Source organism: Heterodontus francisci, chromosome 40 (assembly GCF_036365525.1).
Source record: "Heterodontus francisci isolate sHetFra1 chromosome 40, sHetFra1.hap1, whole genome shotgun sequence".
Taxonomy (NCBI): Eukaryota; Metazoa; Chordata; class Chondrichthyes; order Heterodontiformes; family Heterodontidae; genus Heterodontus; species Heterodontus francisci.
Genome location: NC_090410.1, coordinates 5,912,618 through 5,940,569, shown reverse-complemented (window position 1 = coordinate 5,940,569; position 27,952 = coordinate 5,912,618). Strand labels below are relative to the sequence as shown.

The window sequence follows — 27,952 nt, the reverse complement described above, 5'->3', positions numbered from 1 at the left end:
CTCACTCCTTCGCGACGACAGGGAGGAGGAGGAGGAGGAGGAGGAGGGGGGGAGCTTTTAATATTCCCACATGAAGTGAAAACTCTTTAAGCGACAAAAAAACCTCTGTGAACATAATGATCAGCGACAAGAAGATATTCATACCTTTTTTTCACTTGTCAAAAGAGACAAATATATGCGGAATTCCGTTCCCCGTCTATCTTCTCCGAAGGTTTAAGGTAGATCCCAATCTTTTTTTGGAGGTGACAAGAAAAGCCCGAACCTGCGCGCGCAGTATTTTAATGCGTGGCGTGCATTCTGTTAACGTCACCACGCTGCTCGGCGACGCCCCCTTTTCTAGCCCCGCCCACTCAGTTGCTAACAATACATCGGTTACCTAGCAACCAGAGGATGCGCGAGGTCTCTGTTCAGACAGATGTATCCAATGTTGCTGTCACCCACGTGGGTTCCTGTAAGCAACAGGAGGGGATTCCCTGGAAGTGTGTCAGTATTTACAGGGTATCCTCGGGAGTGTGTCAGTATTCACAGGGTATCCCGGGGAGTGTGTCAGTATTCACAGGATATCCCGGGGAGTGTGTCAGTATTTACAGGGGATCCCGGGGAGTGTGTCAGTATTCACAGGGTATCCCGGGGAGTGTGTCAGTATTTACAGGGTATCCTCGGGAGTGTGTCAGTATTCACAGGGTATCCCGGGGAGTGTGTCAGTATTCACAGGATATCCCGGGGAGTGTGTCAGTATTTACAGGGGATCCCGGGGAGTGTGTCAGTATTCACAGGGTATCCCGGGGAGTGTGTCAGTATTTACAGGGGATCCCGGGGAGTGTGTCAGTATTTTCAGGGCGTTCCGGGGATGTGTCAGTATTTACAGGGGATCCGGGATCCTGGCAAGTGTGTCAGTATTTACAGGGGATCCCGGGGAGTGTGTCAGTATTTACAGGGGATCCCGGTGAGTGTGTCAGTATTTTCAGGGCGTTCCGGGGATGTGTCAGTATTCACAGGATATCCCGGGGAGTGTGTCAGTATTTACAGGGGATCCCGGGGAGTGTGTCAGTATTCACAGGGTATCCCGGGGAGTGTGTCAGTATTTACAGGGGATCCCGGGGAGTGTGTCAGTATTTTCAGGGCGTTCCGGGGATGTGTCAGTATTTACAGGGGATCCGGGATCCTGGCAAGTGTGTCAGTATTTACAGGGGATCCCGGGGAGTGTGTCAGTATTTACAGGGGATCCCGGTGAGTGTGTCAGTATTTTCAGGGCGTTCCGGGGATGTGTCAGTATTTACAGGGGATCCCGGGGAGTGTGTCAGTATTTACAGGGGATCCCGGGGAGTGTGTCAGTATTTTCAGGGCGTTCCGGGGATGTGTCAGTATTTGCAGGACGTTCTAGGGATGTGTTAGTATTTGCAGGCAGTCCCTGTGGGTGTGTCTGTATTTGCAGGGCAAAATGTCCCAAGGTGCTTCACAAAAGCATTATTAATCAAAATCTGACACTGAGCCACAGAAGGGGATATTAGGACAAGTGAGCAAAAACTTGGTCAAAGAGGTATGTTTTAAGGAGCATCTTAAAGGAGGAGAGAGAGGCAGAGAGGAATAAGGATTTGTGGTACAGTCCAGTGCAGCAGAAGGTGCTGAAACTGCTTCCAAGTTGAGTCCACAGTTGGAGTGCTATACCATTAGCCTCAGCAGTGACAGGCCTCAGGAACAGAAAATGCAAATAGGGTTCCTGCTACTGACCATTAGGTAATGACCCCATTGGAAAGTATGCCAATGTGGATCTTGTGCAAGGGTGGCATCAGGTTGAACTGTGATGCCCCTCATGGTCAAATAGCCTCCTGGCTTTCACTATCTGGACTGCCACAGGAGGAAGGGCTACTTTGATGGGAACTGCTCCTCAGTGGTGTAAGGGGGAGAAAATTGATGGGGAAAATTATTAAATTATTCTGAACTATTGCATGTTTCTTGTACCAGAAATCCAGGCCCTCACAACTTGGCACAACTGACTTTGCTGATCCAGTGTCAGCCTGGAACTTGGACATAAGCATCAAATTCAGAAATGGTGCCAGCCATTTTGAGCTAGCTCGACATGCTACCTGAACAGCAGGGGAAAACGTGGGTGAAGGGAAAATATTAAACTGAAAAGAAATAGCAGAAATCTAAGTGTTAACTTGTGAGTGTGAATAAATTCTCTCAACTTCCATCCAGTAAGGCAGTGATCATGTTTGGGAGAGAGATTATGTGCTGTACTTTTCTGTTAAGAGTACTGAATCACTTTGAGAACTAGGCACAGCATGTTAGCTTTACCCTTTCACGTCTTGTTCAGAAAATTAAGCAGGAAGTGTTAGTTCTTGGATATTAAGTTCTCACAGTGGGTAAAAGTGCTCTCGCGTTACTAAACACAATTAGCTTTCAGTGTCTGTGTAGTACAGAGAAAGGAGGTTTGTTAAACACATGTTTAAGAGATTTCAAAGCTCTGAATTGTTTAAATCTGGAGTGGTTTCTAAAGAGTGAAGCACAGAGAAGCTACATATTTTCAAATGGAAAAGAGGGAGACATGGCAGGTCTGAGCATGTGTTCCAGACACAGCAATTGAATCAATTAAAATTTTGAGTGGGCTCCCCTAGATATCATGCTGCCGAGCTATCAGACAGGAAGGCAGAAATTGCTGTGTGTCGCATGCACCTTTCGAGATTGAACGGGTGTGACACATACCCATTTAGCAGTGGGAAGTCCTGCACCCAATCAGCACAGGCATTCGGAGGGCAAATGGGAAATTCGCACGAATCTCATCTCAGTTCCAAAGATATTCGTGTCACACCCCTCCCTCCCCGGAGATATGTCTACGTCACTCAGAACTACAACTTGGTTGTAATTCTGGGAGGCTCCATTACTGGAATTAAGGAGAACGCAAGTTGCCAAATCACCCTGGTTATGTTGTAGCAACATTTCCAACTATGCTCCCGCCCAGCAAGGTGACACTTGGGAAACCTCGACTCACACGGCCTTCCAACTGTAGCAGCATTGCCAATGACCTGTTAAACCAGCTTTTATCCAGGAGTGAGTTAGACCTCATGGGGTGAGGTGACACAGCCTTTAGATAGTAGATAAACCAGCAATTGTTATGTCGTGGGGGAGACCATCCTGCTTCTCCATTCCAGTTCTGCTAACACTGGGAAGTTTTTCCTCTCATTTGAAATGCTTTCATTCAGCACAATTATGAAAGGCTTCGATAGTTTTGCAAATGTTTTCGAAATGTTTGCACTTGCAGAGGGAGACCAGAACCAGAGGCCATAAATGTACGGCAGTCGCTAGGGAATTCAGGAAAAACTTCTTTACCCAGAGAGTGGTGAGAATGTGGAATTCGCTACCACAGGGTGGTTGAGACGAATAGTGTAGATGTATTCAGGGGTGAAGTACATAAGGGAGAAAGGAATAGAAGGATATGCTAATAGGGTAAGATGAAGTAGGGTGGGAGGAGGCTCATGTGGAGCATAAATGTTGGCATGGACCAGATGGGCAGAATGGCCAGTTTCTGTGTTGTGAAGTGCTTTGTAACAAAAGGCAGAAGGGAGGAGCTGAACTGAGCTCAGCTGAACTCTGGTCATAAGTTGCCTGGATGGGTGCAGCTCCAACAACACTCAAGAAGCTCTACACCATCCAGGACAAAGCAGCACGCTTGATTGGCACCCCATCTACAAACATTCACTCCCTCCACCACCGACGCACAGTGACAGCAGTGTGTACCATCTACAAGATGCACTGCAGCAATGCACCAAGACTCCTTGGACAGCACTTTCCAAACCCACGACCTCTACCAACTAGAAGGACAAGGGCAGCAAATACATGGGAACATCACCACCTGCAAGTTCCCCTCCAAGTCACACACCATACTGACTTGGAACTATATCGCCGTTCCTTCACTGTCGCTGGGTCAAAATCCTGGAACTCCCTTCCTAACAGCACTGTGGGTGTACCTGCACCACATGGACTGCAGCAGTTCAAGAATGCAGCTCACCACCACCTTCTCAAGGGCAATTAGGGATGGGCAATAAATGCTGGCCTGGCCAGTGACGCCCACATCCCATGAATGAATAAAAAAAAAGTTGCACAGCAAAAGAATTTGTTTCTCACAGGTTGTTTTTCCAACATTTCACACCTATAAAAAAAAAACACTGGCATAGCTTCAAGAAGCAACATGTACATCCCAGAACAGCAGAACCAGAGGACAGGGAAGGGGACAGTAAACTCCAACCTAATCCAGACGAAAGCCATGGCTCAGTGGGTAACGCTTTTAAGTCCAACTTCAGAGACCTGAGCACAAAAATCTAGGTTGACACTTCCAGTGCAGTACTGAGGGACTGCTGCACTGTCACAAATGCTGTCTTTTGGGTGAGACATTGAACTGAGGCCCCATCTGCCCTTTCAGTGAGTGCAAAAGATCCCGTGACATTATCAGAACCAACGATTCCAAGTTTGGTAGGACAAAGTCTGCAATGTGATTACGCTGCTGTGCACTTTTCACTGTTCAGGTGCACATAGTGTGAAAAGTCTGTGGGAGGAACGGGGTTAATGAGCCTTTCTCTCTCTCCGTGCCTTCTTAAGTTCTGTCATTGAGTAGTTCCGTGAAGTAAATGATTGGAGCAAGTATTACACAAAGAAAGCAGACTATGAACTAGATTAATTATGGTACAAAAGTAGTGTAGCATTCAGCCATCACCTGCCTTGATAACTTTGAATGTGCTGTGGTTAATCATCCCATGACTGGGTACAGCATTCCTGAAACTCATGCAGGATTGATGGTATGTTTTGTGATTCTGTTTGGAAAGTTTTCCCATGTGCAACACGAATTGTTCCTGGTGTTGTGTGACATGCTGCCCTCTGCTGGTTCTCTTGCTGATTACTGCCATTTTTTCCTAACTTGTGCTTCTGCAAAACATTTATTACGATCCATAAATTCATCTAAAAATTCAACATTCACAGTAGGTCTTGTGTCCTCAGTCGGGGGCATCAGAATGAGGAACAGCATCATTGCAGTTACTGATCACTCACATTTATAAAAAGCCTTTAAACATAGGCAAACACCTAACAATATAGGAACGGGAGCAGGCCATTCAGCCCCTCAAGTCTGTTCTGCCTTAAATCATGGCTGATCTGTATCTCAACTCCAACTCCCCACCTTGATTCCCTATTCCTTAATACCCTTACCCCAACAAAAATCTCTCGATCTCAGCTTGAAATTTTCAATTAACCCCCAGCCTCAACAGCTATCTGACGGAGAGAATTCCTGATTTCCACTACCCTTTGTGTGAAGAAGTGCTTCCTGACATCACCCTGAATGGTTCTGTTCCCTTGTTCTGAACTCCCCCCAACAGAGGAAATCGTTTCGTTCTAACTACACTTTAACCATCTTAAACACCTCGACCAGATCATTCCTTAATCTTCTATACTCAAAGGAATACAAGTTCTGTCTATGCAACGTGTCAATTCACAAAGAAGGAACTAATATTTCTGTTTTGAAAATACCAGACGGGCACGGGCAGCCACGATGTGGGAAAACCGTCATCTCCAAGTCACTGACCACTTCCAACAGAATCCGAGAATTTTCTTTCTAACCACGCTGTGGAAGCACCTTCAACACAGACTTTACCAATATTTATTGTCCATCCCTAATTACTCTTGAGAAGGTGGTGGTGAGCTGCCTTCTTGAACCACTGCAGGCTGTCAGTGGTTTGATACAACTTACTCAGCCACTTCAGAGAGTAGTTAAGAGGTAACCACGTCGTTGTGGGTCTGGAGTCCCAGGTAGGCCAGAAGATTTCCTTCCCTAAAGGATATTAATGAACAAGGGTGCAGCTCCATCAACACTCAAGAAGCTTGAGACTATCAGGGACAAAGCAGCCTGCTTGATTGGCACCCCATCCACCACGTTCAAAATTCGCTCCCTTCACCACTGACACACAGTGGCAGCAGTGTGTATCATCTACAAGATGCACTGCAGCAACTCACCAAGGTTTCTTCAACAGCACCTTCCAAACCTGCGAGCTCTACCACCTAGCAGGACAAAGGCAGCAGATGCATGGGAACACCACCACCTGCAAGTTCCCCTCCAAGTCACACACCATCCTGACTTGGAACTATATCATTATTCCTTCACTGTCGCTGGGTCAAAATCCTGGAACTCCCTTCCTAACAGCACTGTGAGTGTACCTACCTCACATGGACTGCAGCGGTTCAAGAAGGCAGCTCACCACCACCTTCTCAAGGGAAATTAGGGATGGGCAATAAATGCTGACTGGCCAGCGACGCCCACATCCCATGAATGAATTAAATAAAGATGGGTTTTTACAACAATCCAGTAAATTCATGGTCAGCATTACTGAAACAAGCTTTTGTTCCAAATGTATTTAATTAACTGAATTGAAATTCCCCAACTGCTGTGATGGGATTTGAACTCATGTCTCCAGATTATTCATCCAGATCTGTAACTCTATGAGGGCTCTGGATTATTAATCCACCGCTGTTCTCCCTTCGTCAGATACAGGAGAAATGCCGTGAAAAACAGATGCCCCTCTACATTGCTTTCATTGATCTCACCAAAGCCTTTGACCTCGTCAGCAGACGTGGTCTCTTCAGACTACTAGAAAAGATCGGATGTCCACCAAAGCTACTAAGTATCATCACCTCATTCCATGACAATATGAAAGGCACAATTCAACATGGTGGCTCCTCATCAGAGCCCTTTCCTATCCTGAGTGGTGTGAAACAGGGCTGTGTTCTCGCACCAAACTTTTTGGGATTTTCTTCTCCCTGCTGCTTTCACATGCGTTCAAATCCTCTGAAGAAGGAATTTTCCTCCACACAAGATCAGGGGGCAGGTTGTTCAACCTTGCCCGTCTAAGAGCGAAGTCCAAAGTACGGAAAGTCCTCATCAGAGAACTCCTCTTTGCTAACGATGCTGCTTTAACATCTCACACTGAAGAGTGCCTGCAGAGTCTCATCGACAGGTTTGCGGCTGCCTGCAATGAATTTGGCCTAACCATCAGCCTCAAGAAAACGAACATCATGGGGCAGGACGTCAGAAATGCTCCATCCATCAATATTGGCGACCACGCTCTGGAAGTGGTTCAAGAGTTCACCTACCTAGGCTCAACTATCACCAGTAACCTGTCTCTAGATGCAGAAATCAACAAGCGCATGGGTAAGGCTTCCACTGCTATGTCCAGACTGGCCAAGAGAGTGTGGGAAAATGGCGCATTGGCACGGAACACAAAAGTCCGAGTGTATCAGGCCTGTGTCCTCAGTACCTTGCTCTACGGCAGCGAGGCCTGGACAACGTATGCCAGCCAACAGCGACGTCTCAATTCATTCCATCTTCGCTGCCTTCGGAGAATACTTGGCATCAGGTGGCAGGACCGTATCTCCAACACAGAAATCCTTGAAGCGGCCAACACCCCCAGCTTATACATACTACTGAGTCAGCGGCGCTTGAGATGGCTTGGCCATGTGAGCCGCATGGATGATGGCAGGATCCCCAAAGACACATTGTACAGCGAGCTCGCCACTGGTATCAGACCCACCGGCCGTCCATGTCTCCACTATAAAGACGTCTGCAAACGCGACATGAAATCGTGTGACATTGATCACAAGTCGTGGGAGTCAGTTGCCAGCATTCGCCAGAGCTGGCGGGCAGCCATAAAGACAGGGCTAAATTGTGGCGAGTTGAAGAGACTTAGTAGTTGGCAGGAAAAAAGACAGAGGCGCAAGGGGAGAGCCAACTGTGCAACAGCCCCGCCAAACAAATTTCTCTGCAGCACCTGTGGAAGAGCCTGTCACTCCAGAATTGGCCTTTATAGCCACTCCAGGCGCTGCTTCACAAACCACTGACCTCCTCCAGGCGCGTATCCATTGTCTCTCGAGATAAGGAGGCCCAAAAGAAAGAAGAAGAAAGAACATAACCATTATGCTACCATACCCATTTCTTAATGTTCTGTTGTTATGTGGATGTCCTTGTTTCAGTCCCGATAGACCCTCCTTCTGCCAGTTTTCGTGATAATCTGGTACAGAGGAGTAAAGCTTGTTCAGCAACAACTCAAAGTGGCCGAGCTTCTGTGACAAACCTCTGAATCTTTTCTGTGAACTGGAAGCAGCTGGATTGAGCTCCAGAAATCCTGTAAGGAGGGCCAGTGAACCTGCTGCCTCTCACTCCCACCCCTACGGCCTGTGACCAACCATCAGACGCTTCCCAGCTGGGATGTGGACTCGGGGGGGTGGGAGGGGAGGTGTTGTGATAATGGGGAGGATGTGGGGGAGGGGGGGAGCTGTTGTGGTAGTGGGGAGGGTGGGGGGAATGTGGTGGGGGAGCGGGAGGTGTTGTGGTAGTGGGGATGGTGGGGGGAATGTGGGGGAGGGGAGGTGTTGTGGTAGTGGGGAGGATGGGGGGAATGTGGGGGAGGTGTTGTGATAGTGGGGAGGATGGGGGGAATGTGGGGGAGGTGTTGTGGTAGTGGGGAGGATGGGGGGAATGTGGGGGAGGGGGAGGTGTTGTGGTAGTGGGGAGGGTGGGGGGAATGTGGTGGGGGAGGGGGAGGTGTTGTGGTAGTGGGGAGGGTGGGGGGAACGTGGTGGGGGAGGGGGAGGTGTTGTGGTAGTGGGGAGGGTGGGGGGAATGTGGGGGAGGGGAGCAGGTGTTGTGGTAGTGGGGAGGGTGGGGGGAATGTGGGGGAGGGGAGGTGTTGTGGTAGTGGGAAGGGTGGGGGGGAGGTGTTGTAGTGGGGAGGATGGGGGGAATGTGGGGGGGGGGAGGTGTTATGGTAGTGGGGAGGATGGGGGAATGTGGAGGGGGAGGGGGTGTTGTGGTAGTGGGGAGGATGGGGGGAATGTGGTGGGGGTGGGGGAGGGGGAGGTGTTGTGGTAGTGGGGAGGGTGGGGGGAATGTGGTGGGGGAGGGGGAGGTGTTGTGGTAGTGGGGAGGGTGGGGGGAATGTGGGGGAGGGGAGCAGGTGTTGTGGTAGTGGGGAGGGTGGGGGGAATGTGGGGGAGGGGAGGTGTTGTGGTAGTGGGGAGGGTGGGGGGAATGTGGGGGAGGGGAGCAGGTGTTGTGGTAGTGGGGAGGGTGGGGGGAATGTGGGGGAGGGGAGGTGTTGTGGTAGTGGGAAGGGTGGGGGGGAGGTGTTGTGGTAGTGGGGAGTATGGGGGGAATGTGGAGGGGGAGGGGGTGTTGTGGTAGTGGGGAGGATGGGGGGAATGTGGGGGAGGGGAGGTGTTGTGGTAGTGGGGAGGATGGGGGGAATGTGGGGGAGGGGAGGTGTTATGGTAGTGGGGAGGATGGGGGAATGTGGAGGGGGAGGGGGTGTTGTGGTAGTGGGGAGGATGGGGGGAATGTGGGGGAGGGGAGGTGTGGTAGTGGGGAGGATGGGGGGAATGTGGAGGGGAGGGGGAGGTGTTGTGGTAGTGGGGAGTATGGGGGGAATGTGGGGGAGGGGAGGTGTTATGGTAGTGGGGAGGATGGGGGAATGTGGAGGGGGAGGGGGTGTTGTGGTAGTGGGGAGGATGGGGGGAATGTGGGGGAGGGGAGGTGTTGTGGTAGTGGGGAGGATGGGGGGAATGTGGGGGAGGGGAGGTGTTGTGGTAGTGGGGAGGATGGGGGAATGTGGAGGGGGAGGGGGTGTTGTGGTAGTGGGGAGGATGGGGGGAATGTGGGGGAGGGGAGGTGTTGTGGTAGTGGGGAGGATGGGGGAATGTGGGGGAGGGGGTGTTATGGTAGTGGGGAGGATGGGGGGAATGTGGGGGAGGGGGGTGTGGTAGTGGGGAGGATGGGGGGAATGTGGGGGAGGGGGGAGTTGTTGTGGTAGTGGGGAGGATGGGGGGAATGTGGGGGAGGGGAGGTGTTGTGGTAGTGGGGAGGATGGGGGGAATGTGGAGGGGGAGGGGGTGTTGTGGTAGTGGGGATGGGGGGAATGTGGGGGAGGGGAGATGTGGTAGTGGGGAGGATGGGGGGAATGTGGAGGGGAGGGGGAGGTGTTGTGGTAGTGGGGAGGATGGGGGGAATGTGGGGGAGGGGGGAGGTGTTGTGGTAGTGGGGAGGATGGGGGGAATGTGGGGGAGGGGAGGTGTTGTGGTAGTGGGGAGGATGGGGGAATGTGGAGGGGGAGGGGGTGTTGTGGTAGCGGGGAGGATGGGGGGAATGTGGGGGAGGGGAGGTGTTGTGGTAGTGGGGAGGATGGGGGAATGTGGGGGAGGGGGTGTTATGGTAGTGGGGAGGATGGGGGGAATGTGGGGGAGGGGGGTGTGGTAGTGGGGAGGATGGGGGGAATGTGGGGGAGGGGGGAGTTGTTGTGGTAGTGGGGAGGATGGGGGGAATGTGGGGGAGGGGAGGTGTTGTGGTAGTGGGGAGGATGGGGGGAATGTGGAGGGGGAGGGGGTGTTGTGGTAGTGTGGAGGATGGGGGGAATGTGGGGGAGGGGAGGTGTTGTGGTAGTGGCGAGGATGGGGGAATGTGGGGGAGGGGAGGTGTTGTGGTAGTGGCGAGGATGGGGGAATGTGGGGGAGGGGAGGTGTTGTGGTAGTGGCGAGGATGGGGGAATGTGGGGGAGGGGAGGTGTTGGTCCTTGCTTGTGTTTTGGAGTCTCGATGTTCATTCCGATCGTGGCAACTGCTCACATTCTGGAACGCAGCAATAATATTGTTGCCTAAATTTTCTGAACAGTAATTTGAGGTTGGAGGTAATGCTGTCACCTGCCCACCAACACCCCCACCCAAACCCCCAGGACCTCAAACCCTGGGGTCTCACCTCATCTCACCACAGGTAGGTAATGTTGTGCCTTCACTGAAATAGCTGTCTCTTTTGACACAGTAAATACAGTTTCCCTCGAGTTCCCCTCAGTCTCCCTGGCCATTGTCTCCACTGTAGCTGAGGGTCAGAGGTGGTACTATTACAAGGTCCCTGATCAGCCTCTGACTTTGACCCCTTTCCTATTATTATGTCACCAAATAAGCAAAAATCTTGAATGCCAAGAAAATATCCAGCAGCCATTCAGCCTGACTCTGAATCTCATTCGGTTTCCCTCTGCTTTCGTGTTGTACCAGGAGCAGAAACACTGCTGTCAGCAACAAGTGGGTTTAATGGTGTGGGTTTCTGATGCCGAGACTCCCCTTTTTCTAAAGATTTTCCAGATTCTCCTCAACCCTCAAATGCTGGTCAGTGTCTGTCAGTCATCCCATGCAACCGTGGTTACGCTGATGACGGATGCTGTGTGTTGGGATCTTTCAGCCCCCATTGACACCCTGGGCGGGCTTGGTGGCTGCAGCCTAGCGGTGACCTCCTGAACCGGTTTCGATCACCTGAGGGGGAGTCAGAGGGGAATTTCCCCTGATTTTATTGCCTCTCCCAGGTGATGACAAGACTGCAGCGTGCAAGTTTATTCAGGATGTTCCCGCGGGGCAGGCTTGATGGATCAGCTGGGTCTTTTCCTGCCTGTCCCTTTCACATGTGCTTTTGTATCGAATCCCCACCCTACCAGCTGAACATCCCCCGGTATTCAGTGCAGGAGACTCCGACACGGTCACTGAGCAGAGGAGTAAGGTGAGGGGGGGGGGTGGGGGGTGGGGGGTTTGCTGCTCGGACACTGTCACCCATAGAACTAAATCCTAATGCAAGTCATCGGATTTGGGGGGGGGTGGGGGGAGAGAAAATTGGATGGAATATAATCTATGTTACATTAATTTCTGTTGTATTATGTTTCTATTATACAAGGCTGACGGGCGACCTGATAGAGGTCTTTAAAATTATGAAAAGGTTTGATAGGGTAAGACTATGGACCAGGTGCTGGAAGGTGGGATTAGATTGGGCGGCCAGTTCTTTTTCCGGCCGGCACAGACACAACAGGCCGAATGGGCTTCTTCTGTGCCGTAATTTTTCTATGGTTCTATGGTAGATGAAGAGAAGATATTTCCACTTGTGGGGGAGACCAGAACTAGGGCTCCATAAATATAACAACAGTCACTAATAAATCCAATAAGGAATTCAGCAGAAATGTCTTTACCCAGAGAGTGGTGAGAATGTGGAACTCACTACCACAGGGAGTGGTTAAGGCAAATAGACGCATTTAAGGGAAAGCTGGATAAACACATGAGGGAGAAAGGAATAGAAGGAGATGCTGATAGGATGAGATGAAGAGGGGTGGGAGGAGGCTCATGTGGAGCATCAACACCAGTATGGACCAGATGGGCCGAACGGCCTGTTTCTGTGCTGTAAATACTATGTAATTTACATAGAATTTACACATCACAGAAACAGGCAATTCAAACCAACTAGCCTGTGCTGGTGTTCATGCTCCACAGGGGTTTAGGACGAGATAGTTTATTTTGGTGCTTGCTCCCTGTATTCGGTACTCCTGTCACCTCACGCTGTTTGGATTTTTTCAGAGCTGGGCTTATGTTAAAGGTCATGCCGCAGGATGTGTCGACTCCCACTGAAACACAGTCACAGAGAGCAGAGACCCCCCCAGGACCAGGTTACCTGGGATGGGCCGTAACACAGTTATATTAACCATGTTCACTGATGGTGCAGACACTTCTATCGACAGTGCAGCCTCAGCTGCTGATACCAGCCACACTGAACAAGGTGACAGCGTCAATGCATCCACGACAAGCAGCCAGTCACTTCCAGGTATTCAAACAGTAAGCTCTTTCACGGATCGTCAGTTACTGAGCTACTTGAAAACTGCGCCACATCAGACCAAGTGAGAGTAAATTAGGAAGTGAGCTATCCTCAGTTGCTACAGAGCACTTGTCATCGACTGTGCATGATCTTGGTCAGGCCCTACCTGGAGGATTGTGTCTAACTCTGGGCACCACACATCAGGAAGGACGTCAAAGCCTTGGAGAGGGTGCAGAGAGGATTTACCCGAATGGTACCGGGGATGACAGACTTCATTAACGTGAACAGACCAGGGAATGTGGAATTGTTCTCCTTAGAGCAGAGAAGGTCAACGGATGATTTAATAGAGACGTTCAAAATTTTGAGGGCTTTTGATAGAGTAAATAAGGAGAAATTGTTTCCAGTGCCAGGAAGTCAGTAATCAGAGGACACAGATTTAAGATAATTGGTAAAAGAACCAAAGGGGGGAGATGAGGAGAATTTTTTTTTCAGGCAGTGAGTTGTTGTGATCTGGAACGGGCTGCCTGAAAGGGCGGTGGAAGCAGATTCAATAGTAACTTTCAAAAGGGGAATTGGATAAATAGTTGAAAAGGAAAATGTGCAGGGCTAATGGGGAAGGAGCAGGGGGGAGTGGGACTAATTGAATAGCTCTTTCGAAGAGACAGCACAGGCATGATGGGCAGAATGGCCTAATTCTCTGCTGAATCATTTTTTGATTCTATCTTACCTCGGATAAAGCACATATTATGGTCTGTCTTTTACTCTATCTCTCCTTCCATCGCCAAGCCAAAAACCCCCTCTCCCCTCAGGCCCTCAATAGCCCTTCACCCGTCACCTTTGACCTCCATTTTACTTTTAGCTGTCTCCTTTGTCTGTGTCATTTCCCATTTTTCTTCAGTTTAATCGATTAGTTAATTCCTTGGAATTCTTTACTCCAGAGAGTTATGGTTACTTAGTTGTTGAGTATATTTGAGAAATTATTCTTCTGGCAATTTCACCTCCAAGCTGGAAGGTTATGGATTCAAATCCCCCTTTAGGACTGGAGTGTAGGTTGACAATTGAGTGCAATACTGAGGGAGTCCTACTCTGTTAGAGGTGCCATCTTTCAGATGAGGTGTTAAACCGAGGCCCTATCTGTCCTCTCAGGTGGATGCAAAAGATCCCATGGCAGCATTTCAGAGAAGAGCAGGGGATTCTCCCCAGTGTCCTCGCTAATATTTATCCCTCAATCAACATCACAAAAAAAAAAATCATCTAGTCATTATCACATTACTGTTTGTGGGAGCTTGCTGTGCACAAATTGACTGCCACATTTTTTAATTCTTTTATGAGATGTGAGCATTGCTGACAAGGTCAGCATTTGTTGCCCAACCTAAATTGTCCTTGATTCCTACATTACAATGATGACAACACTCAAAAGTACTTCATTGGTTGAAAAGCACTTTGGGACGTCCTGAGATTGTGAAAGGTGCTATAGAAATGCAAGTTTTTCTTTCTCTCATTCTTTCCGATTGAATGGCTGAGCAGGCTCAAAGGGCCGAATGTTCCTAATTGTTTTATTCATTCATTGTATGTGGGCGTCACTGGCCAGGCCAGCATTTATTGCCCATTCCTAATTGACCTTGAGAAGGTGGTGGTGAGCTGCCTTCTTGAACCGCTGCAGTCCATGTGGTGCAGGTACACCCACAGTGCTGTTAGGAAGGGAGTTCCAGGATTTTGACCCAGCGACAGTGAAGGAACGGCGATATAGTTCCAAGTCAGGATGGTGTGTGACTTGGAGGGGAACTTGCAGGTGGTGGTGTTCCCATGCACCTGCTGCCCTTGTCCTTCTAGTTGGTAGAGGTCGCGGGTTTGGAAGGTGCTGTTGAAAGAGCCTTGGTGCATTGCTGCAGTGCATCTTGTAGATGGTACACACTGCTGCTACTGCCATCTTCCTTATGTTGATATTTAATTTGGATTTTGGAATTTTCTGAGCCACACATCATTTTGTGTCTGAACTTGTATTATAACTTCCCAGTCTTCAACCTTATCTTCCAAAATATATCGTTCTACAGAATGATTCTTGTCACCTCTTTGTCAGACGATGAGTTGAAGGTGGGGCGGGTCTTACTGCAGACAGAATTTATTTAAACAGAGTCTCTGAAAGCTGCAGCAAATAAAACTCATGTCTGAAACTACAGCAGAGTCTCCTGATAAAAGCAGGTTTAGCTCTCCCGCACAGTGCAGTTAGTGGAGGAAAGTTGCACACGAATTATGTACGTAACATTAATCCCATTCATTCACAGCAGTGTGGTCACCAGGCATGATGACAGGGGGGAATTACCCAGTCTTCTCTTTTCTGCCCATGACATGTTTGGGGTCTCTATAGGCAGCCACGTGGCAGCAGGAAACAGACAGTATTGGTGAATGGTTGTTTCCGGACTGGAGTATACAGCGGGGTTCCCCAGGGGTCAGTATTAGGACCACTGCTTTTCTTGATATAGTTTAATGACCTAGATTTGGGTGTAAAGGGCACAATTTCAAAATTTGTGGATGATGCTAAACTTGGAAATATTGTGATCTGTGAAGGGGATAGTGATAAACTTCAAGAGACAGGTTGGTGGAATGGGCGGACAAGTGGCAGATGAAATTTAATGCAGAGAAGTGTAAAGTGTGAGGGGTCTGGCCAGAGTAGATGGAGAGAAACTGTTCCCATTGGCCGAAGGGTTGAGAAACAGAGGACACCGATTTAAGGTGATTGGCAAAAGATCCAATGACGACATTAGGAAAAAAAACGTTTTTACACAGCAAGGGGTTAGGATCTGGAATGCACTGCCCGAGAGTGTGGTGGAGGCAGATTCAAGAGTGACTTTCAAAAGGAAATTAGAAAATTATCTGAAGAGAAAATGTTTACAGAGCTATGGGGAAAAGGCAGGGGTATGGGATTAGCTGAGTTGCTCTTACAGGGAGCTGGCACGGACACGATGGGCCAAATGGCCTCCTTCTGTGTTGTAACCATTCTATGAATCTATTTCTAGGGTTCCATTGTCCAGAGCAGTCCTTTTAAAGAGCGTCTGGACCAGCAAAGTTAGCGGGATGATGAGGTGTAAAAGTTTATGCAGAAAGTTTTTCCCTTTATTAGATAGACCCGGCAAGCATCCATGTGCCCAATATGATATTGAAACATGGATATACTGTATACATACATTACTTAAAATCAACTCATCTTTGTTTTCTTCTTTCCTTCCAAGTTCAAACTAAACTAGCTCAAGACATTCAGAAAAAGACACCCATTGACAAGGATATAAAATCACCTGAAGCCCAAGGGTTGAAGTGGTCTTTGGATGCAACTTCTACAAAAAAGTCGTCTTCAACTCCAATATTGCCGTATGCAGAGAGTCGAATAGAGTGTTCAAGGGACGGTCAGAGGCAGAGCTCAGTGAATGGTCTGATGGACAGTTTAGGGGACAGTTTGACGGACAGTATAAAGGACGGTCTGAAGAACAGTTTCAGGGACGATCTTAAGGACAGTGTAAGGGACAGTCTGAAGGACAGTGTAAGGGACAGTCTGAAGGACAGTGTAAGGGATAGTCTGAAGGACAGTGTAAGGGACAGTCTGAAGGACAGTGTAAGGGACAGTCTGAAGGACAGTGTAAGGGATAGTCTGAAGGACAGTGTAAGGGATAGTCTGAAGGACAGTGTAAGGGACAGTCTGAAGGACAGTGTAAGGGATAGTCTGAAGGACAGTGTAAGGGACAGTCTGAAGGACAGTGTAAGGGATAGTCTGAAGGACAGTGTAAGGGACAGTCTGAAGGACAGTGTAAGGGACAGTCTGAAGAACAGTTTAAGGGACAGTTTGACGGACAGTGTAAGGGACAGTCTGAAGAACAGTTTAAGGGACAGTCTTAAGGATGGTTTAAGGGACGGTCTGAAGGACGGTTTAAGGGACGATCTTAAGGACAGTGTAAGGGACAGTCTGAAGGACGGTTTAAGGGACAGTTTGACGGACAGTGTAAGGGACGGTCTGAAGGACGGTTTAAGGGACGATCTTAAGGACAGTGTAAGGGACAGTCTGAAGGACGGTTTAAGGGACAGTTTGACGGACAGTGTAAGGGACGGTCTGAAGGACGGTTTAAGGGATGGTCTGAGGAAGAATTTGAAGAAGGAGAGATTAAGGATGGAAACACCAAATCATGCAAGGAAGCCAGGTACATTTTTACCTGAGAAAGGTAAATTGCCTTATTTGCTTAGCCAAACTGAAATGAGATCTGTAACATATGGAGCCTCTTCAGAGAATCTCGGTCATGCACTTAATGAAAAACATGGGATTCCACGTAGTACAAGTCAGCGAAACATCGGTGATTCTGACTTTGATATTTTTAGCCTGGTTAGTAAACCTCTTTCTAAGAAATACCAAGGACACATGCCAAAGACTGTTGGTGACCTGGGTGACAGTGAGGAAAATTCAGTATGTTCTCCGATAAATCCAAGCAACTATACTGGTGGAAACCAAGACAACTGGAGAGAGTGTCTTTATGCCCTAATCAGATTTTACGGATTCAGGTCCCAGAAAGAAAGCAAAGCAGTGGAGTACACAGCTGCCCAGAGACCCTTAGGACAGTTCAAAAGGCTCACTTGTAACTGTGTCCAAAGGATATCATATGGACAGCGAGTCCTAAACAAGATTGCATTGAAGAGCACCAGGAAACCATCAGACGAAAAATTTTGGCATGTACTCCCAATGCCATGGCAACAGAGTTTCCTCACCATGACACACGATGGAGTCAGTCAGTTTGGTGCTTTAAAACTAAACTGGCTGTCGGCTGAATTGAGTGAGAGGAAGCCTCAGCTCCCGGTACGACGGTGATCAAATTCATCACCACAACCACAAAGGACTAGGTGAAAAACAAAAACATTATTAATAAAACGTGTACATTTAAACTAAAGTGGCTTATTAAAAAATCATTGCCTTGGTTCAAATTCATGATGCTAGTGCTCACAAGAATTGTACTTTGGGGAATTGGGGTTCCAGAGTGCGAGGCGCTCTCCTTGTGTTAAAGTGCTTCATTAATGGTGTCTTCTACCGACCTGTTTCAACAACAGTAATTTATATTTATATAGCACCTTTAACATAATAAAGCATCCCAAGATGCTTCACAGGAGAGCAATCAAACAAAATTTGACACCGAGCCACATAAGGAGATATTAGGTCAGGTGACCAAAAGCTTGGTCAAGAAGGTAGGTTTTAAGGAGTCAGGTAGAGAGGCGGACAGGTTTAAGGAGAGAATTCTAGAGCTGAGGGTCCAGGCAGCTGAAGGCACGGCCGCCAATGGTGGAGTGATTAAAATCAGGGATGCACAAGAGGCTGGATTTGGAGGAGTGCAGAGATCTTGGAGGGTTGTGGGGCTGGAGGAGGTTACAGAGATAGGGAGGGTTGTAGGGGCTGGAGGAGGTTACAGAGATAGGGAGGGTTGTGGGTCTGGAGAAGGTTACAGAGATAGGGAGGGTTGTAGGGGCTGGAGGAGGTTACAGAGATAGGGAGGGTTGTAGGGGCTGGAGGAGGTTACAGAGATAGGGAGGGTTGTAGGGGCTGGAGGAGGTTACAGAGATAGGGAGGGTTGTAGGGGCTGGAGGAGGTTACAGAGATAGGGAGGGTTGTGGGGCTGGAGGAGGTTACAGAGATAGGGAGGGTTGTGGGGCTGGAGGAGGTTACAGAGATAGGGAGGGTTGTGGGGCTGGAGGAGGTTACAGAGATAGGGAGGGTTGTGGGGCTGGAGGCGGTTACAGAGATAGGGAGGTTGTGCGGCTGGAGGAGGTTACAGAGATAGGGAGGGTTGTAGGGGCTGGAGGAGGTTACAGAGATAGGGAGGGTTGTGGGGCTGGAGGAGGTTACAGAGATAGGGAGGGTTGTGGGGGCTGGAGGAGGTTACAGAGATAGGGAGGGTTGTGGGGCTGGAGGAGGTTACAGAGACAGGGAGGTTGTGGGGCTGGAGGAGGTTACAGAGATAGGGAGGGTTGTAGGGGCTGGAGGAAGTTACAGAGATAGGGAGGGTTGTGGGGGCTGGAGGAGGTTACAGAGATAGGGAGGGTTGTGGGGCTGGAGGAGGTTACAGAGATAGGGAGGGTTGTAGGGGCTGGAGGAGGTTACAGAGATAGGGAGGGTTGTGGGGCTGGAGGAGGTTACAGAGACAGGGAGGTTGTGGGGCTGGAGGAGGTTACAGAGATAGGGAGGGTTGTAGGGGCTGGAGGAAGTTACAGAGATAGGGAGGGTTGTAGGGGCTGGAGGAGGTTACAGAGATAGGGAGTGTTGTGGGGCTGGAGGAGGTTACAGAGAGAGGGAGGGTTGTAGGGGCTGGAGGAAGTTACAGAGATAGGGAGGTTGTGGGGGCTGGAGGAGGTTACAGAGATAGGGAGGGTTGTGGGGCTGGAGGAGGTTACAGAGATAGGGAGGGTTGTGGGGCTGGAGGAGGTTACAGAGATAGGGAGGGTTGTGGGGCTGGAGGAGGTTACAGAGACAGGGAGGGTTGTGGGGGCTGGAGGAGGTTACAGATATAGGGAGGGTTGTAGGGCTGGAGGACGTTACAGAGATAGGGAGCGTTGTGGGGCTGGAGGAGGTTACAGAGATAGGGAGGGTTGTGGAGCTGGAGGAGGTTACAGAGATAGGGAGCATTGTGGGGCTGGAGGAGGTTACAGAGATAGGGAGGGTTGTGGGGCTGGAGGCGGTTACAGAGATAGGGAGGTTGTGGGGCTGGAGGAGGTTACAGAGATAGGGAGGGTTGTAGGGGCTGGAGGAGGTTACAGAGATAGGGAGGGTTGTGGGGCTGGAGGAGGTTACAGAGATAGGGAGGGTTGTGGGGGCTGGAGGAGGTTACAGAGATAGGGAGGGTTGTGGGGCTGGAGGAGGTTACAGAGACAGGGAGGTTGTGGGGCTGGAGGAGGTTACAGAGATAGGGAGGGTTGTAGGGGCTGGAGGAAGTTACAGAGATAGGGAGGGTTGTGGGGGCTGGAGGAGGTTACAGAGATAGGGAGGGTTGTGGGGCTGGAGGAGGTTACAGAGATAGGGAGGGTTGTAGGGGCTGGAGGAGGTTACAGAGATAGGGAGGGTTGTGGGGCTGGAGGAGGTTACAGAGACAGGGAGGTTGTGGGGCTGGAGGAGGTTACAGAGATAGGGAGGGTTGTAGGGGCTGGAGGAAGTTACAGAGATAGGGAGGGTTGTAGGGGCTGGAGGAGGTTACAGAGATAGGGAGTGTTGTGGGGCTGGAGGAGGTTACAGAGAGAGGGAGGGTTGTAGGGGCTGGAGGAAGTTACAGAGATAGGGAGGTTGTGGGGGCTGGAGGAGGTTACAGAGATAGGGAGGGTTGTGGGGCTGGAGGAGGTTACAGAGATAGGGAGGGTTGTGGGGCTGGAGGAGGTTACAGAGATAGGGAGGGTTGTGGGGCTGGAGGAGGTTACAGAGACAGGGAGGGTTGTGGGGGCTGGAGGAGGTTACAGATATAGGGAGGGTTGTAGGGCTGGAGGACGTTACAGAGATAGGAAGCGTTGTGGGGCTGGAGGAGGTTACAGAGATAGGGAGGGTTGTGGAGCTGGAGGAGGTTACAGAGATAGGGAGCATTGTGGGGCTGGAGGAGGTTACAGAGATAGGGAGGGTTGTGGTGCTGGAGGAGGTTACAGAGATAGGGAGGGTTGTAGGGGCTGGAGGAGGTTACAGAGATAGGGAGGGTTGTGGTGCTGGAGGACGTTACAGAGATAGGGAGCGTTGTGGGGCTGGAGGAGGTTACAGAGATAGGGAGGGTTGTGGAGCTGGAGGAGGTTACAGAGATAGGGAGCATTGTGGGGCTGGAGGAGGTTACAGAGATAGGGAGGGTTGTGGTGCTGGAGGAGGTTACAGAGATAGGGAGGGTTGTAGGGGCTGGAGGAGGTTACAGAGATAGGGAGGGTTGTGGTGCTGGAGGAGGTTACAGAGATAGGGAGGGTTGTAGGGGCTGGAGGAGGTTACAGAGTTAGGGAGGGTTGTGGGGCTGGAGGAGGTTACAGAGATAGGGAGGGTTGTAGGGGCTGGAGAAGGTTACAGAGATAGGGAGGATTGTAGAAGCTGGAGAAGGTTACAGAGATAGGGAGGATTGTAGGAGCTGGAGAAGGTTACAGAGATAGGGAGGGTTGTGGGGCTGGAGGAGGTTACAGAGATAGGGAGGGTTGTAGGGACTGGAGGAGGTTACAGAGATAGGGAGGGTTGTAGGAGCTGGAGAAGGTTACAGAGATAGGGAGGGTTGTGGGGCTGGAGGAGGTTACAGAGATAGGGAGAGTTGTAGGGGCTGGAGAAGGTTACAGAGATAGGGAGGGTGGTGGGGCTGGAGGAGGTTACAGAAATAGGGAGGGTTGTAGGGGCTGGAGAAGGTTACAGAGATAGGGAGGGTGGTGGGGCTGGAGGAGGTTACAGAGATAGGGAGGTTGTAGGGACTGGAGGAGGTTACAGAGATAGGGAGGGTTGTGGGGCTGGAGGAGGTTACAGAGATAGGGAGGTTGTAGGGACTGGAGGAGGTTACAGAGATAGGGAGGGTGGTGGGGCTGGAGGAGGTTACAGAGTTAGGGAGGGTTGTGGGGCTGGAGGAGGTTACAGAGATAGGGAGGGTTGTGGGGCTGGAGGAGGTTGCAGAGATAGGGAGGTTGTAGGGACTGGAGGAGGTTACAGAGATAGGGAGGGTTGTGGGGCTGGAGGAGGTTACAGAGTTAGGGAGGGTTGTGGGGCTGGAGGAGGTTACAGAGATAGGGAGGGTTGTGGGGCTGGAGGAGGTTACAGAGATAGGGAGGGTTGTGGGGCTGGAGGAGGTTACAGAGATAGGGAGGTTGTAGGGACTGGAGGAGGTTACAGAGATAGGGAGGTTGTAGGGACTGGAGGAGGTTACAGAGATAGGGAGGGTTGTGGGGCTGGAGGAGGTTACAGAGTTAGGGAGGTTGTAGGGACTGGAGGAGGTTACAGAGATAGGGAGGGTTGTGGGGCTGGAGGAGGTTACAGAGATAGGGAGGTTGTAGGGACTGGAGGAGGTTACAGAGATAGGGAGGGTTGTGGGGCTGGAGGAGGTTACAGAGATAGGGAGGTTGTAGGGACTGGAGGAGGTTACAGAGATAGGGATGGACGAGACCATGGAGGGATTTGCAAACAAGGATGAGTATTTTAAAATCGTCGCGTTGCCGGACCGGAGGTAATGTTGGTCAGCGAGCATATGGTTGATGTTGTGGTGTCTGACAATGGGCTTTGGCCTTTCACCTGGGGTTCTCGGTTTAAAAACACAGTGAAATCTCCAATGTGCAGTCTGACATTCACCAGAAACAAGCTATTACATATCACATCCTCATAGCTGGCAGACAGAAGATATTCTCATCTGTTTGCTCTGAGTTGGATTCACATATAATCCTATCGGTGAAAGAGCACAGCTATGACATGCTCTGCCACCCGATCCCTATAGTTCTGCTCTGTCCCAGTCAATCTCGAATGTTCATCCTGTAGCCTGATTCCAGCCTCTGATGGGAGGATGAGAATTTCTTCGCTGTCTCTAAGAGTCTCTCGTGAAACAACTTTGGGCAGATGTTCCCCCCACCCCCAACAACCCACCTTTTCTTTCCCTCCCATTTTCTCTCTTCCTTTACCCCCACTCTCCTAAGGATAATGGCTCGTCTCAGGTGCCAACCCTCCAGCATTGCCCTGGAGTCTCCAGGAATGAAAGAGAGAGACAGAGAGCAAACCAGGGATACACACAGCTCATCCAAAAGAAAGCATCTCCAATGATAAAGAGCCTCTACAGTTTCGCACTGAGCTGTCAGTCAGGATTCTTCTTGCAAGCCGAGGAAAATAACCTGAACCCACAACCTTTTGGCTCCAAGGCAAAGGGAGGCTAGTTACTGAGTCAAGCTGGCATTCTGTTCATCGGTCCCCAGCATCCCTACAACACTGGCCATTGGTGGTTTAGTTGGAGGACAAGGCTGATCACTGTTCCCAGGTCTTTGATGGATGCGACTGAATGCTTTGCATTGTAGTGCCTGGGGGCAGTTTTATACGCATCAGTGGAATGCTGTCTTTTTTTTTAATGTACTGATACAACCTCAGGATTGCAGCTTAAAAGTGAAAAGGATTTTGACTGTTTGGACAATCTGGCTTCTATTACAGGACAATAATCTGCACTGTACGTCTCCGAAATGTTAGACACTTGTTAAATATGCCCTTGTGTTTCACAGAGGTCAGCCAATATCGAGTGCTTCATGGAACAATTCATAGGCTGACCACAAGGAGGGGCTGTTTATCACATTCTGCTTCAGCTGAAAAATAACATTTTTGTCATGCTTTGGTTGGGGTTTTTGTTAGCCTGTTAAAATATATTTATTAACCTTTTAGGAGATGGATTTTTTTTCCCCACATCTACACTTTCCCACCTTCCAGCCCTGAAGACTGGGATTCCGTTCCAGCAGTGCCTCACCCACTAGTCATTCATTCTTCATGTGAGAGTCTCAGTGGGCTATCCGACTGTGGAAGGCATCACAGCCGCATTCAAATCTGAGTTCACCCTAGGGCTACATGAAAGGATCATACAGCAGGGATCGGCATGCTGGGGGAGGAACCTGTAGGGGTACTGAAGCCAATTGCACCACCCAATCAATACCTGTGTATCTCTATCTAAATCTGCTCCTCTCTTCCTGTGTGTATCTGGTTCTCTTTCTCCCTGTGTCTTTCACTCTCTCTCCCGGTGTGTATCTCTGTCTGTCTGTCTCTCAATGTGTTTCTCTATCTCTTGCTCTCTCTCTCTCTCCCTGTATCTCTGTCTGTCTCTCTCTCTCCCATGAGTATCTCTCTCTCTGTATTTCTGTCTCTCTCTCTCTGTTTCACTTTCTCTCTCTCCCTGTGTGTATTTCTGTCCCTCTCTCTCTCAGTGTGTTTCTCTATCTCTCTCTCTCCCTGTGTGTGTGTGTCTCTCTCTCCCTGAGTATCACTGTTTCTCTCTCTCTCTCTCTCTCTCCTATGTGTTTCTCTATCTCTCCCTCTCCCTCTCCCTCCCTGTGTGTTTCTCTGCCTCTCTCCCTCTCCCCTGTGAGTAATTCCCACTGTCATAATAAGTAGGTGCTTTGCTCTCCAGATAGTTTGCGTCAAGCAAAGTTGATGACTTACATGGCTCCTGAAATCAAGACTCCTGTCAGTGTCTCACCCTCATCTACAACTCAATATCTGTGCATATCTCAAGGTCCAAACATTCCAACAACAGGTGCAGTGTAGAAATACAAGACTTATTCCAACTCTGCTCTTGGCTCCGATTCTTGTGACCAAATACATAAATCTCTACAACACTTTGTTACTGACTGTTCACTCTCTGCTCTTTGTTATCACTTTTGGGGAATCTGCTTCTGCTTACCCAGACATGTTTGAAACTCAAATAACAAGCAAATTAATTTACAAGGGATAATGATTAATGAAGAGAATGAATGCAGCTTTGTTGTCGTCTGTGATATATTCGCCAACAACTATCCATCCTGTCTTTTCTCTATTCAAATTCCCAATAGCTGTTTTTAATCCGTAGTTTCCCAATTCATTAATTTCCTGTCCTGTTCTATTTCTGTTTGCAAATTAATGTCCTTTAGGGAAGGAAATCTGCTGTCCTTACCTGGTCTGGCCTACATGTGACTCCAGAAATGTGGGTGACTCTTACATGCCCTTGAAATAGCCGAGCAAGCCACTCAGTTCAAGGGCAATTAGGGATGGGCAATAAATGCTGGCCTGAGCTGCGATGCCCACATCCCATTAAAGAATAAATAATTTTTTTTTTAAAAAGCTCCCCGATTCCTACATGCCCCAGCTATCCATCTCCATGGGATCTTCCTATCCAATTCATTTCATTTTTATTTCCTTTCACTGGCTCCTGTCATTCAGTCTCTCCTCGTTCCTGATTCTAAATCTTCAAATATGTTTTGGTTGATCCCCATACCCATCCCATAATATTCCCAGTCTCCTGCTCAGCTCTTCGTTTAAAGGCACTGCTGAAAAGGTCCCATTTATGCCAGTCTCCTATAACCACCACAATGCTATTGGCAATGGAGCTCCCACAATGGTTTTCGGAGAGAATTCCTGGAAGTGATCAGTGAGGAATCATGAATGGAGCAATCCAGAGGGGAACTTTGGATGCGACAAATGGATTCCAATGTAGGCAAAGATGAGGTCAACAATTTTGGACCCGAAAAGATATTTTCCAAATGGTGAACAGCTAGAAATAATGGAGGTCCAAAGAGACTCCAAGGGTTAAATTAAGAGGAGAGATTAAGCACAAGAGAGTCGTATTCCCTGGAATTTAGAAGTTTAAGGGGTGATTTAATCCAATTTTTCCAGATATTAAGGGGAACTGATAGGGTAGATAGAGAGAAACTATTTCCACTGGTTGGGAAGTCTAGGACTGAGGGTATAGTCTAAAAATTAGAGCCAGACCTTTCAGGAGTGAAAGTAGGAAATACCTCTACACACACAGGATGGTAGAAGTTTGGAACTCTCTTCCGCAAATGGCAAATGATGCTGAATCAATTGTTAATTTTTAAATCTAAGATTGGTAGATTTTTGTTACGAAGGTATTACGGAAAATGGGGCAAAGACAGAAATATGGAGTTAGATTGCAGATAAGGCATGATCTCACCAAATGGTGGAACGGGCTTGAGAGGCCTCCTCCTGTTCCTATGTCCTAAGTGATGGCGTTCCCATAACATTGCTGCTCTTGTTCTTCCTGGCAGTGGAGGCCACAGGGGTGGGAGGTGCTATTGAAGGTGCCTTGGCGAGTTGTTGCATCTTGTAGATTTATCTGCCCGGTGGTGGAGAGAGTGAATATTGAGTCTGATGGCAGAGGCACCAATCAAGCAAACTGCTCAGTCCTGGATGGTGTCAAACCTCTTATGTTGTTGAGGTCACGCTATCCCCAGGTATGTGGTGAATATCCCACCAGACTCTTGACAAGACACATAGATGGTGAAGAGGCCTTGAAGGGTCGGGAGGTGAATCAGTCATCACAGAATACCTATCCTCTGACCTGCTCTCATAGCCACACTGGTCCAGTTCAACGTCTGGTCAGTGGTGATCCCTAGGATGGTATGATTGAGGACTCAGTGACGGTGGTGCTGTTGAAAGTCATGGGGAGGTAGCTGGGCTTCCTCTTGTTTGCGGTATTTATTACTTGACATTTATGTGTTATGAATGTTGTCAACTCAGGCCTAGATATCCAGTTTCTTCTGCAGGCTGGCATGGGCTGTTTCACTATTGCAGGAGTTCTGAGTGCAACTGAAAACTGGAATCATTAGCAAACAGTCCTATTCCTGATCTACTGATAAGGGAAGTCATTGACGAAGGAGCTGAAATGGTTAGGCTTAGGGTGCTTCACTGAGGGACCCTCGCAGCGATGATGTGGGACAGTGATGATTGGTCTCCGATAACTTTCTTTATTTGGAGGTATGACTCCAACCCCTGGAGAGTTTCCCCTTTGTCCCCATTGACTGCCATTTTGCTCGGGCTCCTTGGTGATGTACTTAGCTGCCTTGATGTCAAGGGGCAGCCACCCTCACCTCTCCTCTGGCATTCAGATCTTGGTTCCACATCTAGATCAAGGCTTGGTTCAGTTCTGGAGCTAGGTACTTCTGGTGGAACCAGAACTGAGTATGGTTGAGTGAGATTTTAGTGAGTCATGATCACAATGTCTCTGTCGATGACACCGTCCTTCACTTTATCGATGATTGGAATGAAGCTGATAACTGTAGGGTTAGATTTATCCTGTATTTTTGAGAATGAGTCAGCCCTGGGAAATCCTCTACAATGTTGAGTCTCCATTATCACAGAATTGTTACAGAGCAGAAGAAGGCCATTCAACCCATCGTGTCAGCACTGGCTCTCTGAAAGAGCAATTCCCTCAGTTCCATTCCCCTGCCTTCTCCCTGTAATCCTGCACATTCTTCCTTTTTATATAACTGTCTAATTCCCTTTTGAATGCTTCAATTGAACCTGCCTCCACCACGTTCTCAGGCAGCGCATTCCAGACCTTAACAACTCGCTGTGTGAAAAAGTTTTTCCTCATGTCATTTTTGCCCTCTCGTTCTCGATCCTTTCATGAGTGGGAACAGTTTCTCTCTATCTACTCTGTCCAGACCCCTCATGATTTTGAATACCTCAATCAAATCACCTCTCAGCCTTCTCTTCTCCAAGGAAAACAGTCCTAACTTCTCCAATCTATCTTCATAACTGAAATTCCTCATCCCTGGAACCATTCTCGTGAATCTTTTCTGTACTCTCTCCAATGCCCTCACGTCTTTCCTCAAGTGCGGCGCCCAGAATTGGCCACAATCCTCCAGCTGAGGCCGAACTAGTGTTTTATACAAGTTCAACATAACCTCCTTGCTCTCGTACTCTATGTCCCTATTAATAATACAATCTGATACAGTAACTTACTTTGGTAAGAGTGCCATTAGCATAGAAAATGTCCCAAGGTATTCTATTATAGAGGGGCACTCAATGAATACAATGTGTGGTTTCTTTCCTGCTCATTAGTCCCTGTTATTCCTTCCTTTAAATTTCACCTTTCACATCCTCAGAATGTCCCAGAGTGATTCACAGGAAATGAAATACTCTTCAAAATGCATTCAATCTGCAAACACAGAAGTTGAGCAGAAGTTACAGGCTCTGGTGAGTTTCCCCAAGTTCTTGGCTCTCAGCCAATCCCACAGAGTTCATCTGTTTGTGGCAGTGCTTGTTGTTCAAGGGAGGAATGTTGGCCCGGACTCTGGGAGCACTCCATGTCTTCTTGGATTGGGGCCCTTTATGTCAGCCCCTCTGATTAGACCACTGTCACTCACCAACCCCCAATCATGAGACGACTGTTACACACCAAGACTCCTTCTAGACCATTGTCACTAACCTACTGTCTGTCTAGAACATTGTCATTGACTAAGCCTTTTAGTCCAGAGACTGTCACTCCCCAACACTCCAACATCTCATTTGAAAGACAGCATCTCCAACAGTGCAACACTCCCTCAGTACTGCACTGAAGTGTCAGCCTAGATTATGTGCTCACTTCCTGCAGTGGGAGTCGCACCTATAGCCCTCTGACTCCGAGATAAGAATGCTGCGAACTCTGGGCAAATGCTGGGTCCGCAGCTGCTCCATGTTCTTGTTTTTTTGTAAAAATTCTCACTTGCACCACAACACTCGAGTCAGGGGCACAGCCTGTTTGCCTTCCACTTCCTTTGTGCACAATTAAGAAATAACAATCCCAGATGGAGCACAGTGATACCCCAGCCGAGTTTCCCCCTAGATCT

At 49.0% G+C, this 27,952-nt stretch overlaps 2 protein-coding genes across 7 annotated transcripts in view; one reads left to right on the top strand and one right to left on the bottom strand.

The window, feature by feature from the left end:
• sipa1l3 (signal-induced proliferation-associated 1 like 3) overlaps positions 1–253 on the bottom strand; it is a 224,687-nt gene extending 224,434 nt beyond the window's left edge. For all 5 annotated transcript variants that reach the window (XR_010969801.1, XM_068018906.1, XM_068018907.1 and 2 more), the window contains exon 1: positions 145–253. The gene's annotated coding sequence lies outside the window, so the exon portion shown is untranslated. The remainder of the gene's footprint in view (positions 1–144) is intronic.
• LOC137353012 (fap1 adhesin-like) lies at positions 75–17,555 on the top strand. 2 transcript variants are annotated; one of them, XM_068018909.1, is made up of 2 exons: positions 75–218; positions 15,883–17,555. In XM_068018909.1, the coding sequence occupies exon 2, from the start codon at positions 16,083–16,085 to the stop codon at positions 17,496–17,498; it is 1,416 nt and encodes a 471-aa protein (XP_067875010.1). In that variant the 5' UTR covers positions 75–218; positions 15,883–16,082; the 3' UTR covers positions 17,499–17,555. The 2 variants fall into 2 exon arrangements, with proteins under 2 accessions (XP_067875010.1, XP_067875011.1); XM_068018910.1 differs by lacking the exon at positions 75–218 and adding an exon at positions 12,856–12,932.
• Positions 17,556–27,952: the final 10,397 nt, after the last annotated feature.